We start from the raw sequence: 17,170 nt of genomic DNA, 5'->3' as shown, positions 1-17,170 counted from the left end.
TCACCTGACAACCAGCTAGCTCTGAGACGTGTCTGTGTGTGTGTCCCCACTTATAGCCTTTCTTTCTCTGCAGCCTCTGAGGATCAGCGGCCAGCCTGGCCCTCAGAAGAGATGCCTCTTTGTGTGTCGGCACGGTGAGAGGATGGATGTTGTTTTTGGGAAGTACTGGCTATCCCAGTGCTTCGACGCCAAAGGTCAGTAATTGGTGGGCCTGTTCAGCGTTGGCATACCTATCACGGCCTCTAGGGGGCAGAGTCAAGCTACTTTTATCTAGATGGAGTCATTTATGAAATGCCTGTCATCTGTTACATTGTAAGTCCTTCCGGATTGTCTGGAGTGTTAGGGGAGAGAGAAGTGTTCTTACCCCCATTCTATAAACTGGGACACCATGGACCAAAAAAGGCAGATGTCTTGCCCCACAGCCACATGGCAAAGTTAGAGGCAGAGACAGGTGTCTTGATTCCATGACCAGACCTCCCTCTAGTAAGTCACCCTGGCTCATTTTGGTTCCATTTTCATTTGGGTGGCATGCTTAAGATAGGGAGGCTTGCACCTCAGAGAATCCTACCTGCTTTAGAGTGTCCGGTTGTTACTTTCCCTTAAAAACTATCTCTTGTCACTTCCGTCAGCGGAATGGAAGCGTGGATTCCAGGACACAGTACTAAAGGAGGACGTCGGCTTCAATATTTTCTAGAGAGCTCAGTTCAGTCTCTGTGGCCAAAAAGGAATGGAAGTGGAGGGGCTGGCAGGACCAGCAGTGGAAGCCCTAAGGAGATAGGAAACTCACGTCGCCCTGGCCTGACTTTTCTTTCCAGGTCGCTACGTACGCACTAACCTGAACATGCCTCATAGCTTACCTCAGCGGAGCGGCGGTTTCCGAGATTACGAGAAAGATGCTCCAATCACCGTGTTCGGATGTATGCAAGCAAGACTCGTGGGTGAGTGTCCTGGCGTGATCACACAGCCTTTCCTGGCTACTTCTTCCAAAGACTGGCTCCAGTGCGGATGCCAGAATGCTGCCTAGGGCTTTCCTACAAGTACTATATTTCCTCAATTCAAAAGGGATTTATTATGTAACCATTAGGTCCAGGGCACTGCGTTGGTTTGCCAAAGTGAACGAGGTGTGATCCCTATCAAGGGGCAGATGGTCCAGTGATGGGGCAAGGTCAGGCTTGGTGCGGCAGACAGGTCAGCTTCTAGCGCAAGGATGAGAAGGCAACCCAGGAGTGGCTGAAAATATAGAGGCCCACCAGTCCCCAAGATGCTCAGTTCTTTGCAGGTCTAGGTCCATACCTGCCACACAGAGCCAGCAGCAGCCCTGTCCTGTTCAATCATTTAACACACGTCAATTGATCACTTACCTTGTGCAAGGCACCATGCTAGGTACTGGGGACCTAAGCGTGAGTCCCCACCCTCGGCGAAGCTTGTAAGTGGATAAATAATATAGAGTATTCTTGTTACTCAAGAATAGAACTATGTACAAAGTATCATGGGAGCACAAAAGAAGACATGAGAGGAGACTAGAGTAGAAGTTAGTAGGAAGGTGGGACAGCATCTCAGTGGGAGGATCAACATCAAGTCATAGACATGAGAAGCAGTGTCCACAGTGCAGAGGAAACAAGCCTCTTGTTTCTAGAGCATCAGCTGTGACCAGGGCGGGAGACAAGGCTGGCGGGATGGAGACAGACAAGTTCATGGAAGACTTTGACCGCCATGTTAAGGCATTCAGACTTTATCCATGAGAGAAAAACGGGCATTTTACTGCTTGTTAGGACCAGAGAGACAGAAAGAAAATAGACAAGAAGGGTGTATCCCTTGGTCTTTCACAGAAACACGGGTCAGGAGAGTTGTTGAAAATGAGACTGAAACTGCTGGCCCTATGTGAGCGCCCACCTGGAAACAGAGGTTTGCAGGGTCTGTCTGGCACCCTCTCCGACACTGAGAGTCAAGTTGAGGCTTCGTAAATCATCGGATGGATTCTTCTCTGGTTTCCTTCGCAGGTGAAGCCTTATTAGAGAGTAACACCATCATTGACCATGTCTACTGCTCCCCGTCCCTGCGCTGTGTGCAGACTGCGTACAACATCTTGAAAGGTGAGACTGGATAAAGGTCAGCTAGCCCATCCCTCCGTCTCCAGGCAACCTGACACAAATTATCCTACTCAGGGGACATTAGCCAGTTGAAAGCTTTGAATTTGAAATGTTGAGCAGTGATTCTTTCTTTTGGAAGATGACTTTGCAAAAGTCCCCAAATCATACTCTGGCAGCGGAAGTGAGATCAAGAGAATACACAAATCATGTTTTTCTTGAAAATGTAAAGCTCTCTTCGATGAATTAGAGGCTTGTAAAATATTGTTCTCTGGCAGTAATTTAGAGCCTAGAGCGTGATCCTTTTCTGTTTTGTTTTTTCTTTGTTTCCTCCCACTCTGCTCTGTTTGCCTCTTTACGACAGGGAACGGTGCTCCTAGGTGTCTGTAAATCTTAATCACCCTTGTTTCTTTAGTTCATTGGAAGAAGTTCAAACGTACCATTGTTATAAAGATATTCAGCTCTTACCCTAAAATCTGTGGAAGCTTGTGTTACAGGAATCTCCATTCTCATTTCACTGGAAGGAAAACTAGAAGAAACAGGGTTGACTGTTTACTTATGCCAAACAGACAAGCCAGAAAAAGCTGAGTCAACAAGGAAAGTACACTACGTTTGAGACTTCTGTTCGTTAACCTTAAGTAAGCCAGAATGCATCTGTGTATTCAAACGCATTCTCTATCACATTTGCAAGGAAAAACTGTTGGCTAAATGCAATACAAAGAGTTAAACAGGGACAGTTCCTACTCTGAGGACAGTTACACAATCACAAAACACAGGACTTGTGCACTGGCATTGGTAAATATTCAACACTGGATTTTCTAGTAGAGAAAATGAACTATCTCTATGATACGCAAATATAATGTAAGCTATTGTAAAACAGTGGATGCTGAGAATTTCTGAAGTTTCTTGGTAAGAACATCTTGGAACTTACTTTAGAAAGGAATTATAGTAGTCACAGAACTGTAATAAATTATATGGATAATGACTTTTTCTTTAATCAGATACCATTTAAAGCCAGCACACATCCTGGTGATGTGACCAGAATAAACTCACGTGCTTATAACACAAAAATTCAAAACTCTTGTCCAAACCTGCCTACTTTACTTCCTTAAGCTATATATAGCATCTGCTAGGAAAGAGAATAGAAGGTTTATGAGCATTTCTGTAACAATTTGGCCTCTAATTTACTTTTCCGCTGAGAACATAGTAATACTTCCTTCATCTTCATTTTATTTTCCCTCTAAGGTTTACAACAAGAAAATCACTTGAAGATCCGCGTAGAGCCTGGTTTATTTGAGTGGACAAAGTGGGTTGCTGGGAACACACTACCTGCGTGGATACCTCCATCAGAGTTAGCTGCAGCCAACCTGAGTGTTGATACAACCTACAGGTAACCCTCCGAAAGCGCTGTTTCCTGAGGCCAATGTGGAAGTACTCTTCTCCACCAGGCCAGGCTAATTAAGGAGATGAAGGACCAGAGGTAGCCCACAGCCAGTTGTCCATATTGGTGGAAGTCACCCTATGATTTAAAAAAAAAAAAAACTGGAGAAAGCCAGCATTCCCTTGTATTGGGCATTGGTGTAGAGTATGTCTCCCATCACATGCACTAGGGTTTTCTGACTTTACTACATTGATTTCAGTGAATAATAAAACCACTTCGCATGCCAGGAGCACACACCAGCTAATGATAAAGCAGTTCAGAAGCCTGTTGGGAAATAAGGGAAATGACGGTGTCTTGCCTTGGATTGTCGCTTTCGAGTTTTCAAAGCATTTTTAATTATCTTCATTCATTATCGCTATAACCCCAGGATGGAGGCAAGCCACTTTCATATGTGAGAGAGTTCTGTGGGCTGCCGAAAGTTATACACGTAGTGGACATATCTGACAATAATAATAACTAACCTTTATTGATCATTTTCTGTGTGCCAAACACCGTGTGATCTGCTTTATAGTAGTCCTTTGCTTTTTCCATTAGACTATTATTAGAAAGAAGTGTTTGTAGGTTATAACATACTTACATTAACCATCAAAAATCCACTCGGGCTTCTTAGTGACGTGATAAAAATAAATGCTTTTTGTGTTCTTTATAGCAGTATTTATTTTAAATATTTTTAGTAAGCAATGATATTTTTCTCTCTAACCAACCCCTGTATTTGGTTTAAATATTTTTGTTAGTTGTTCCTATTAAGCGTTTAAAATATATCTGATTATCTTGTCAGTGTGCAATAAAGTTTTAGGTTGAGCATTAAAAAAAAAAATCCACCCAGACATTTGTAAAATGCCTTTGAAGAAGGACAGATATTCACAACCATTACGGTGGGGAATTAAATGCATTTCTTAAAACAGAGTTTGGAACAAGTGACCAATATAAGCAAAACTTGCTTCCTTGCGCTATCCCTTGACCTTTCATTTCAAATACCTACCCAAACCTCAGATGAAGCAATGTGAGTTTCTGGCTAAGGTAGGAGAGAATATCTTTTCTTCCATACTAATTTTTGGCTCTGCAAATAAGATCTCAGATAACCCCATTAATTAATTAATGTGTGCTACTTCTTGCCTTAAAGGAATGAGCGTTCCTCAAAAATAAGATTAAATCAATCAATCAGATCCTCTACTGAAATAATTCACATTTTGTCCTATCTACTCTATGGCCACTGTTTTTCTGTTCCTTGGGAAGCAGCAATAAATGATTGTCCCCATGCCAACAGCCACCATCCCTCTGCCCTGCAAAGAGAACAAGTTACTGCCAACGTTGGTAAAATGACTTTCCTCACCTACCACCCAGCCCCACCCAGGCCAGCTAGCCTTCAGATTCCCCTTTAAGTGCAGCCTGCAATTCTTCCCAAGCTATTTACAAAGGTTCCCAGAATCATTCCACCTGAGCCCTTCATTGCACACACAGACACATACCCCACCAGCAGTACGAACAGAAGGATGAATGCCGGGAACCTGGGGGTCAGGACGCGGTTCATATTCCAGATTTCCTTTTCCTCTACGAAAAATCAAAGTTCTATTCAACCATTTTGTGTTGGGGCTTGGGGTGGTGGTGAGATTAAGCCTCTAATTCTATAAATCAGTCGTGAAATTCGCCCATCAAGCATGTGAGAGGCACAGCCCCTAGAGTCAAATTCACTCTGAAATTAATTCTGTCAAGTGAGCAGGGCTTCTGAAGCAGGTAGTGGTGCCCAAATGATTGAAGAAACGTGGTGATGTGCAGAGGGGCAAGAACCGACAGGCAGGGTATTATAAGCCAAGCAAGCACTGCTCATAGATCCCTCCCTGTCGCCTTGAACAGGAGGGAGGAGCGGCTGGAAGGTGGATTTAGGCTGGTGACCCATATCCAAGCGTCCGCCACGGGCAACAAGACCCATCCTGGGGGCTGGGTGTAGAAAGCAGCCCCAGTGGAGCTAGGCGGGAAGGAGCAAGACAGAAAAAACAAAATACACACCGGCTGCATGAGGCTTCAGAACAGGACCCTGACTGGGGGAGGCAGGGCAAAGGGGAGGGGGAGCCATGGATCTGGAGTATGAGAGAGACAACAAATCAAACTTTGGTGTGGGACTCAGGGCAGAAGCCTGCTCTATAGTCTGGACCAAAGTAGGCTGGGGAGAGGAGAGTATACACGGGAGAATACTATCCCAAGGGTACTACCTGTGTACCCAGAGCTCTGGGGGCCAGGTCTAGTTGGTGGTTGGAGGCCCACCTGAGTCCCAGAATAGTACAGGGGTCCTGTCAGAAGCAGGATACTGCTGACAAGAGTGGGAAAGCTTTGACTGTCCCGTCCCCGTCAGGGCTCGTTCAAACGTGGAAGCCATTCATAGGTTCACCTTCAAGGCAAGAACTGATCAGGAGGAACTGGAGTCTGGCATCTACCGACTCTTCACTTCCGCAAATCTTGTACATTACAGTGTGGTTTCACCCCTGCCGTGACTCCCTGAACCAAAGAGGCCTTTTGTCACAGTGTGTGTGTTATGTGTGTGTGTTGGGGGAGGGGTCCTGGGAAACCAGGTGATGTAAATGGTAATGGAACTGGAAGAGAAGTAGGGATGGGAAGAAAGGGTTTGCTCCAGAACAAGGAGGCATATCCCTAACGAGTGGGGATTCGTGTTTCTCCCTGTCACCCAGGGTGTTGTAGGATTCAGAAGGTTGTTTTCTAGGAGAAATAGTATGCTTGCAGAGAGAATGTTATTTAGATGAAGGCAAGTTACCTTCAAAAGGAACAGCATCCTTCCTCTCCAGACAGTAAACCCAAGTGCACAGAAGGGCAGCTTTGAGGAGGGCACTATCAGAAGCCATCCAGGGTGAAGGATAACTTTATAGGTATTAATCTCAGACACAGGTTCAAATCCGGGCTCTAAGAGTTGCTAATGATGTAAGCAAAGGCAAGTCAGCTGTAGCCTTTCTAAGCCTTAGTTTTGTCATCCATAAACTCAGAATTTGCAAAAGTGTTGCTAGGTGGGCTAGGTTCAAAGGATGCAAGTAGGGCGCTTTGCGCAGAGCCTGACACACGGGAACCTCTCAGTAAATCTTAGTAGCAGCAGCAGCAGCAGCAATGTATTCTGATGCAGATGCCATGAGAATTCACTTTGAGAACTCACTAGCACCTCCATGCACTAAATACCAACAGTGAAAGACAAAATAAGAAAATATGACACAGTTGTACTCAAAAAATCAAGGTAAACACCTCATAGACCAGAAAACTAAATAGCAAAGGAAGGTGCAAGACAGAAGTGGCTGGGATTGAAGACATTCAGGGTCACCAGGATCGGAGGGCCCTGCTTTGACCATCGTCGTATATGCGTTTGTACATTGTGTCATAATTATCATTTACATCAATAGCTTACTCACCCCAACCACACACAGAGAGCTCCTCAAACATAGAAATTGGGTTTTCTTCATCTTTATGTTCCCTGGACTTCTCCAACTGCCAGGTATGTGGTCTGTGTTCAAACTAAGAAAGAAAAGGAAAGGCTGGTGAAGCGTTATTAGCTCACAAGTCCAATGGACCTAATATCTCCTTTAAAAACCTATCCTTACAACTCCCTATTTCATTTTATGAGACCAGCATTACCCTGATACCAAAGCCAGATAAGAATACTACAAGAAAAGAGAACTACAGGCCAATATTCTCAACAAAATATTAGCAAACCAAATTCCACAGCACATCAAAAGGACCGTACACCATGATCAAGTGGGATTCATCCCTGGGTTGCAAGGGTGGCGCAACATACAAAAATCAATAAATGTGATACCCCACATTTATTGTGGTGTATTTATTTAGAAAAAAGATGATAAAAATTATATGATCATCTCAGTAGATGCAGAAAAAGCATTTGACAATATACACCATCCTCTTCATGATAAAAATTGTTCAACAGATTGGGTATAGAAGGAACATATCTAAACATAATAAAGGCAATTTATGGCAAGTCCACAGCTAACATCATACTCAATGGTGAAAGGTTGAAAGCTTTTCCTCTAAGATCAGGAACAAGACAAGCATGGCCACTCTCACCACTGCTATTCAACATAGTTCTGGAAGTTCTAGCCAGAGCAATTAGGCAAGATAAATAAATAAAAGGCATCCAAACTGGAAGAGAAGTAGTGAAACTCCCTTTGTTTGCAGATGACATGATCTTATATATAGGAAATCCTAAAGACTCAGAAAATCCTAGAACTGTCAAAACTAATCAAATTCAGCAAAGTTGCAGGATACAAAATCAACATACAGAAGTCAATTGTGCACAAAAACTCAAAATGGATCAAGGACCTAAATGTAAGGCCGGACGCTATAAAACTCTTAGAGAAGAACATAGGCAGAACACTCTTTGACGTAAATCACAGCAGGATCTTTTCTAAAATTTATTTTATTATTCTTGGCTGTGTTGGGTCTTCATTGCTGCATGCAGGCTTTCTCTAGTTGCGGCGAGCGGGGGCTACTCTTGGTTACGGTGCACATGCTTCTCATTGCAGTGGCTTCTCGTTGCAGAGCACGGGCTCTAGGCATACAGGCTTCAGTAGTTGCAAGATGCGGGCTCAGTAGTTGCAGCATGCAGGCTCAGTAGTTGTAGCTCACAAGCTCTAGAGCACAGGCTCAGTAGTTGTGGCGCATGGGCTTAGTTGCTCCGTGGCATGTGGGATCTTCCTGGACCAGGGCTCGAACCCATGTCCCCTGCATTGGCAGGCGGATTCTTAACCACTGCACCACCAGGGAAGCCCGCACGTCTCCTTTTGAATTATGGTTTTCTCAGGGTATAGGCCCAGTAGTGCGATTGCTGGGTCATGTGGTAGTTCTACTGAGAAAAGGGATCCTTGTGCACTGTTGGTGGGAATGTAAACGGGTACAACCACTACGGAAACACTATGGAGGGTCCACAAAAAATTAACAATAGAACTACCGTATGATCCAGCAATCCCACTTCTGGGGTATATCCAAAGGAAATGAAAACAAGATCTCAGAGAGATATCTCCACATAATATCACTTACATGTGAATCTAAAAAAGCCAAGCTCAGAGAAACAGACAGTAGAGTAGCATGGACACCCCTGGGACCGTGGGGAGACGGAAATAGGGAGAGACTGGTCAAAGGGCTACAGACTTACAGTTAAAAGCTGAATACATTCTGGGGATCTAATGTACAGCATTGTGATTATAGTTAACAATACTGTATTATATTCTTGAAAGCTGATGAGAGAGTAAAGCTTCAATGTTCTCACCACCAAAAAGAAAATGTGACATAATGGAGGTGTTAGCTAAGACTATGGTGGTCATCATTTTGCAATGTATAAATGTATCAAATCAATACATTGTACACCCTTAAACTTACACCATGTTATACATCAATGAAATCCCAATAAAACTGGAAAAAGATGAAGTAAAACTTACCCTTACTGCTTATCGTGTGCAAGCCTACTAGAGGCTTGGGAAATCTCTGGTGATTTAAATAGATAAAGCGATCTAACCTCTGCTTGGCTTCCTCTTATTCATGTGACCTGGGACTGACTGTCAGTAAAATTAGTCAAACTGCTATGAGATATCCTGCAAGGGAAGCCTGAACTGAATGTTTCATTTTTCAGCTGGTCACTTTGACACCATGCGCACATGGCCTTTATTTCTGTACATTCTGCATATTAGGACCCCACTTCTACATAGTTGAAATACTCTTCCCTGTGCCTCCATCCTTTCTAGGGAAATGGATAAACAGAAATATGGGAACTTTAGAAAGGTCTTGAACTAAAACTTAGAGTAATGTCAGTTGCTTTGTCTTGGGATCAAAATGTTTTCGATGCCTTTGTTCATTTTTCTATTGCAGACCTCACATTCCAGTCAGCAAATTAGTGGTTTCAGAATCCTATGACACCTATATCAGTAGAAGTTTCCAAGTAACAAAGGAAATAATAAGTGAATGTAAAAGTAAAGGTAGGTATTATTTTGGACTCCATAGTTAAATCTGTGATCATTTTTCCACCATGGTTAATTGGCTATTCAAGATGGTTCAACGTGCTTTGACAGACTTGCTTAGTAGGAAAGAAAAATATTTCCAGACTCTCTTATAGATACTTTCATGTTAAATTTGTACTATTCTCTTGAGTACCTCAAATGGTAGATATTCCGTGGAAATACATCAGACTTAGTTACTCTATGAAATAACAGAATTCTGCATTTCAGCTATTTATCTTCCACTCTCTGAAGGAGGTTCCCTATTACAGTTGCCAGAAATTCTTTACCATAACACTGTTTTGCCTCTAATTTGATCCAGGAGCATGGACACCTACACACAAACACACTGACACAAATATACCTACCGTCACTACTACCACCAACCAAGAGCAGTGTGCTATACGACTCAGGTCTGCCACTGAATCTTATAATCATTGAACTCAAATATTTAATGATGTGTAGGACTGTAATATTTGTAGTAGAAAGGGCAGATTATAAGAGAGTCTGCACGTTCCCATCCCCCACTAAAAGTTAAAATATTTATCTTCATAGAGCAAAGGCTGGATTTACGTACACCAGAAAGTTAACAGTGGGTAGCCCAGGTCAACAGTATTATGGATGGTTCCCGCCTTCCAGTTATCACTTGTAAGCCACTCACTTCATGACCACCCCTGTGGTACCACCCATCCCCACTGCAAAGAAACTCAGCTTGTTCTATCAACCAGAAAGTCTCAAGTGCTCACAGCTCTACAATGGCAACATCAAAAACTATAATATATTAGAATAGCAGAGAGGCCTGTAGACATAGAACAGTTTTGTACCTTGATTGAGGTGATGGTTCCCAAAAGCTCCACATGTGATAGACTTGGCTAAAGCTGGTGAAATCCGAATAGGCTGTGTGGATTATACCAGTGTTCATTTCCTAGTGTTGATAGTATACCTTAGGCAAGATGTTACTATCAGAGAGGCTGTGTGAAGGGTGCATGGGACCTACCTAGTGTGTGTGTGTATAGTATATATGCAAGATACATATTGTATATATATGTATGTATATACATATTATATAATATGTGTATATAGTATATATAAAATATACACACGTATATTTAATATGTAAAATATGTATTTGTTACCTTCTGTGAATCTAATTACTTTAAGATTAAAAGTAGGTTTGTTGTTGGGTTTTTCTGTTGTTTTTGTTTGTTTGTTTTTTGTTTTTAATGACATTAGGCTGCCTTAACAATACAAAGCGTTTTCAAAATCTTGCTTTTGGCCGAATTGTCTCCTTCTCGAAAATGTTTGCCTCTCCCTGGAACACTTGGCTTCAGGACTTATTACAAGGTTTACATATGTCTTTATAGAAACAGTCTTTTCAGTCCTTGCTTTTTTGCCCCCAGGAAATAACATCCTGATTGTGGCCCACGCATCTTCCCTTGAAGCGTGTACCTGCCAGCTTCAGGGCCTGTCACCTCAGAACTCCAAGGACTTTGTGCAAATGGTCCGAAAGGTAATTCCTGCTTGCATTTCAGGGGCCTGTGGGGCCTCGGAGCTTCAGAATGGTTCAGTGCTGGCTGATAGCGAAGTTCTTTGGAGCTGGGAAGGTACATTTATTGGTTTATTCAACCAAGATGTATTGAATGGGGCTCTGTTTAAGGCGCTTTATCAGGCCTTGGGTAAGAGAAAAAGATGTGTTTGAGCTACTTCTAGCTTCTAAGAGCTAAAACTTAAGAAGTAGCTAAGAATCATAAGCAAATTGTCTGGATTTCCCTGTGGGACCGTGGAACGGATACGGAGGAGGTTTGTGGGCCAAAACACAGCATCTGATAGCTCAGCTGGAAGAGAGGTCCTGGCGGATAGGCCAAAGGAAGCAGTGATTCAAAATGAGGAGGCTGCAAGGCAAACCCAGGAACAAGGCAGCGAGACAGAAAACCCACCAGGCTGACCAACACATCTGGATTCTTCCTTCTCATGCCTGTGGAAGAGGTTTTCCCGTCAGCCACCCTCCCACATACACTTCCCTCCAGGCTGAGTTATATGCTTCCCGTAACTATCCCCAGAGAACCTGGTTCAAACTCGACGGCAACTCTTTTCTCATTTTTTAAAAACTTACTTACGTGTCTGTCCTTCCCATTAGTCTGTAAGCTGCCTGAGGGCAGAGATTTTTGTCTTGTTCCTAAATGCAACTCTGGACACACACACAAGTACGTTTTGAAATGCCATGCCTACTGAAGTTAGGAAGGGCACACAGCTTCAGCTCTGAATGTGTTAGACACACATGCCAAAAAATGCAAGAAAAAGCAGGATAAAACAAATTCTTAAAACTTGATTCATCTTTCCCATTGTCCAAGTATAATTTCAGAAAGGTTTGAGCTGCGTTTTCAGCTTGACTTGTAATTAGGAATGAACTAGCACCTTAGCTTTATACATGAGTTCCTTTTTTTCCTCCCGTGCTATATAGAAACCATCTATAAAGAATTGCACTAGAAGCGCTCACCATGTAATGAATCCTTCCAAAGAATCCTCTTGCGTTGTAAATACTCTTCCTTCTAATGTATCAGTTCTCTCCATTTCATTTTCAATATTTTGGAGGGGATGCTTGCCTACAAAGCCCTTATTCATTCCTTTGAATTTTCCTTCGTCTAGCTAAAAGTTAGAGCACTCAACCTGTTTTCCCTTTCTTTACTATCTTACTTCAGATCCCCTACTTGGGGTTTTGTTCCTGTGAAGAATTAGGAGAAACTGGAATCTGGCAGCTGACAGACCCACCAATCCTCCCTCTTACCCATGGACCAACTGGGGGCTTCAACTGGAGAGAGACCCTGCTGCAAGAATAACCGCACGAGCGAACAAGAAGAAAAGATGTGAGGAAGGCTTTGGGAGAGTGTCTTTTCGTGTACTTAGTAACAGTGGGAAAGTCTGCACCACATCCTAAGTGGACAGCTCAGAATCATTTAGCATATTTCCTTTCAGGCTTTAATGTTCTTAGGATGAGACCATGTCAAGGAGAGAAAGACTTGATTCAGGGAAAAAAAATTCATTCTCCCTGGACTCTTGCCTCGCTAACAAGGCTTTCAAGAATTGTCTTCCTATACAGGGGCACCTGCTACAGCAGAGGATGTTTCCTCCCTTCCATCTGTGCTAAGGAGCCTGGGTCCTCCCAAAGAGAGCTGCCAGCCCACTCTGAGGAAAGATGCAGGAGAATCCAGCTGGAGGGACACCAAGCTACCAGTCCAGTGATGGGCTTTTCTTTTCTTTGTAACTCCATGTTCCAGTTAAAACCAAGCTGCAGAATTCTTTTAAGGTGATTAGAAAACATGCGGTTGCCCATCAATTTCTACCCTCAGTATGACCCACACACACACTAGTGCTGCTGGCTCAGGCCATCTGCCGGAGGACTCTAACCTTCACCCTGGTACCACCACATCACATTTTCTCTAGAGAAAAGCTGACTACAGCTTTGTGCTACTGTCCTACCCCCCTTGCTTCTATCTATCTGTGAAACGGGGAGACAGCATTTTTACTCTCCAAAAGCACTTTTGGATACTCAGGAGGAAGATAAGATAAATGTGTGAAGTATTCAATTGTAGGAGCAACGAACTTGCCAAATATATCAAAGGAGTTCCTCGTGTCACAGCCTAACGAGCCACAGGACTTCTGAATCACCGTGATTCGCTCGTCTTCGCCCCGAGAGTCTAGACCATGTTAACTGGTTAAGGATGTTGACATTTTCAGATGTATGTGAAATACATTCTTGGAGTCAGCAAGAAGCTCATTCTTGTGCAATATGGACGTCGTTACAAACCATACCAAGGGTCAGGTCATTGTACGCTTACAGTACATGTCAACCATAACAGAACACCCACAAATGCATCAGTTACATCCAGAGATGTATTATGAAGTCAGGGAACTAACTTAAATGATGACAGTCACGACTGCACTGCTGCTTGTGCTGTCGTTTTTATTTGTTTGTTTGTTTTGCTATGGTAATTTAAAAGAGGTAGGTAGGGCTACTTAAGGAAAGTTGGGAGAGCCACATCCTGTGGTATCTCGTCACACTTGCTTCCTGAATTTAGAGGGAGTTTATTTAAAAGAAAAACAAATGACAGTCAAGCGAAAACAGTTATCAATGTCTAGTTAATTGTGTGACTAGCTGACTGTTGACGGCAGCAGACAATGGTCTGGCATGGTATAGTTCACTCTAGAATATATGCGCAAAATGAAATCGCAGCCATTTAAAGAGAACATTCATGTAAAACAAGTCAGTATACATTGTAGCATTAAACAAGCTTCAGAACCCAAAGGAGAAAACATATGGGATATAAAAATAGATCTATGCTCCGATTTGAAACTAGAATTTGATGATCCTTGAAAAGAAGAGGAAGTGAAAGGATGCTGGCTATGTATGTTAATCTGCAAGAGGATTATTGTTGAGTTTTTTTTTTAAGTCACTTAGAGAAATATGTCATGAATTTTATATTTTAAGAAACAAATCTTGATTTCTTCCAGCATTGCACAAACACTGATCCAGCTTCTGGGTCTAGAAATAACTCTGTGCTGACATGATTGATTAATATAAAAGTTTTCATCTTAAACTGGGGGAAATACTCATATTAAAGGTTTTAAGAGAAAAGCCACAGTATGGCCAATGCAATGTCACTGCCAGTCATTCTTTTATCTGTAATTAGGTGAATCCACTGTAATCAGATCTATAATGTTTATTAGATTCTCCACAAATTTTCATGGACTTTCAATGCTCAGAATAATGCGCGAACATCTCATATTCGATTTCCTTGAAAATTGTAGCAGTGTGTTCTGGACAGGGTCTGTACTTGTATAGAACAAAGTTCAGAACAGGTTATCCCTCTCTCCTTCTCCATGATCTTAAGCCTTTGATGACCTGATAGATTGGTTTAGCTGGGCTACGGTCCAGTGTCCTTAGTCCAATATGGACAAAGCCTTAGGCCATCATCTGTGTGAGCAAAGGAAGGCAAAGATCTGAAATAATCTTCTGAATAATTTAGGGTGGAAAACCTTGAGTCAAAGAGTTTATTCCTCTGCTTTATCCAGATTGTTGATCAAAATGGCCTGAATGATCTGAATTATCATGAAATTCTCTTTTCACATTTACCTAATTAAAAAACTAAACTTGGACTCCAGTTGAGAAATTCTTTGGAAATTGTGTTGAATCTATGTGTAATAAAAGGAAGAGACAACTGTATTACATGATTTCATATCCATTTAAAGATTCTAAATTGCTATTACAACTCGAAGTTCAGGCTGGTTTCTTTTGAACTGAGGCTGCTGCTTGTTAAATGTTCTGGGGGGGCTAGGAGAAAGAAGGAAGGTAGAAGGGAGGGGGAGGGGGAAGGAAGCAAGGGAGAAAGGAAGGAAATGCCAGATTGGAAGAAGCAAATGGTTTCCTGTAGAGAGGAAATTTTTTTTTTTAATGTTGAAAGTTATCTGAAATAAACTGAGATAAAATTAACTAAAGGATTTAATCTGGGATTGAAAGTCCAAAACAGTCTGCTGCCTGCACAAGTGTGCCACACCAACCCGCTAATGGCTCAGTATTATTCACAGATAGACTTTGGTTTCAGTGATTTTAAAACGCCACGTCTATTCCTTTGTGGACTAGAATAATTGGCACATTTTAATGCACAAGCTGGGGGTTTCATTTTCCCAGGCTCCCTCTCCATCACTGCAATGGTAGCTGGGAGCTTATTGCTTCACCCCAGCAAGGAGTTCAGAATACAGTGTTTTCCATTACATTTAGATTCATAGAATCTGAATGGCTGATTAAATGGCCATCTGATGGCTGAAAGAGGGGGGTATTTTTCACCCTGTATTGAAAGGCTTGGGGGAGTCTCTAGTTTTTATTTTAATTATACTTTAACCAAAGAATTCTTTTAAAGTAACCTTATATTTGAAAGACAATTTTGCAAAAAATGAAAATAATAAAAAATAAAAAATATCTTCTGGAGTGATGTCAGTTTGGTAAATCATTGTTGATCCTTTTCTTGCATCTTAGGCTGCTGTGGTCATTTTCCTGTCAGTGGAATTTGGAATGCCTATAGATTGTCATTCAGTTGTGCTTAGCATTACCATAAATGTATCTTTTCCACTCAACTAGCTGTGTCCGTATTAAATCAAGTCTCTTATTTCAATTACCTAGTGTCACTGGGGACTGACTGAAGAACTGCAGAGAGGTTCCTATCTCGTTGCCTTTGTAGAAAGGCGTCCCTGGGTGGTAAGGGAGGTATTCCTCGTAACCTAGGCACTCTGCCGCTCCGGTGTCTAATTTGAAAGCAGTGATGAATTGCTCTTTTGAATTTACTCTAAGTCACGCGTGTGTTGGAATACAGATGAGCCTCCTTTAACTTTCGCAGGCACAGTCACAACTGGCCCGTCTGCACCAACTTCTCAGATAATGAGGCGCAGGGTTATTTGCATTTAAATTGTAGTCCTGCACACGTGTGAGAACTCAGAGACGCCAGTCTTGCTGCCTCGCCATGAGGGATGAGATCGGGCGGAGGAGGGAAGGGAAAAGAGCGACTTAATATCTATTTTAGGTGAATATTCACTTTACTAAGGTGATGGGGGGATATTTTGTTAGGTGACGGCAGATGCTTTTCATGTTTAAACATAGGATTCACTTTGGATTTGCTTCGCTTTCGTACCGCAACATATTGAATTTTCCTAGGGAAGTGACTAGCTGTAACAGAAATTCAAGGGAAGGGGGAAAAGTCGCCTCTAAATGCAGAGGAAATCACTTGGTTTTAAATACATATACTATTTTGTTCCGTGTGTGTAAGCTTCAAATTATGATGATGAATAGTCAGAACTTAATATACCATCAGTTCTTACAAATGTTTTACACCGCACCATTTAGCTGCCATTACTCACACAGAAATCGGAATTTTTGCAGCTGCTCAACTATTCTTGGACTCTGTACAGGATACATATGTATGTATAATGGGAAATATGTACTGGTTCTTTCTTTGATTGCCACGCAAGATTGGGAACACCATCCTGAAGCATTTTGGTTACACATAGACCATTTTAAACCTGTTTGGGGAGGTGTATTGGTTTCTTTCTCATTTATAAGGCTATGTATCATTTTTCTATGTGATTCAGGCATATTTATTTGGTGAAAAGGGTTTGTAATTATAAAAGAGGAAACCACACCTAATTGTGTCGCCAAATTCCTTGTAAAGTACCTGTGGCATCTGTGCTTTTTCCTGGCTGTGTGCTCTTCTCCGTACAGCTCTGGCACCATTGTAATTAGTTCATTCCATTCCATGAGCAGCTCCATTTAAGTGGTTCCTAGATGATTTAATAAAGAGAAACTGTGTCCTCAGTCGATCCAGAGCGATCTCGTATTACACTGAGTGGTCTCGACTCCTATCATGTCCTCAGACGTTGCTGTGGTCATTATTATTTCATAAATGTCCATTAAGAGTGGGATCCTTCCCTCAGAGGGGCACTTGCTGCTCAAGGAAATGAGAGGAGGCTCTGGCAGCACCGTGGGCCTCTGCTCCCTTCTGGTTGGGCATCTCTCTGAGCCATCCTGGCTGGAGAGGTGAAAACCCACCCAGGAATGAAAGAGCGAGCTCCAAAACGCTTCCTCTGCCCCACGTGCGAGG

General features: G+C 42.4%; 1 protein-coding gene across 3 annotated transcripts in view; it reads left to right on the top strand.

Annotated features, from left to right (window-relative positions):
* The window catches only part of UBASH3B (ubiquitin associated and SH3 domain containing B), a 140,773-nt gene extending 123,887 nt beyond the window's left edge, over nucleotides 1-16,886 (top strand). For 2 of the 3 annotated variants that reach the window (XM_019941740.3, XM_033861886.2), the window contains exons 8-14: nucleotides 74-194; nucleotides 816-938; nucleotides 2,001-2,093; nucleotides 3,333-3,477; nucleotides 9,400-9,506; nucleotides 10,925-11,034; nucleotides 12,224-16,886. In XM_019941740.3, coding sequence (XP_019797299.1) covers nucleotides 74-194; nucleotides 816-938; nucleotides 2,001-2,093; nucleotides 3,333-3,477; nucleotides 9,400-9,506; nucleotides 10,925-11,034; nucleotides 12,224-12,361 — 837 coding nt within the window. In that variant the 3' untranslated portion in view covers nucleotides 12,362-16,886. The remainder of the gene's footprint in view (nucleotides 1-73; nucleotides 195-815; nucleotides 939-2,000; nucleotides 2,094-3,332; nucleotides 3,478-9,399; nucleotides 9,507-10,924; nucleotides 11,035-12,223) is intronic. The other variant, XM_019941741.3, reaches the window with a different exon arrangement.
* Nucleotides 16,887-17,170: the final 284 nt, after the last annotated feature.

This window comes from Tursiops truncatus, chromosome 8, assembly GCF_011762595.2.
Source record: "Tursiops truncatus isolate mTurTru1 chromosome 8, mTurTru1.mat.Y, whole genome shotgun sequence".
Classification (NCBI taxonomy): Eukaryota; Metazoa; Chordata; class Mammalia; order Artiodactyla; family Delphinidae; genus Tursiops; species Tursiops truncatus.
The sequence above is the reverse complement of the archived record's forward strand: the minus strand, read 5'-3'. Positions and strand labels throughout refer to the sequence as shown.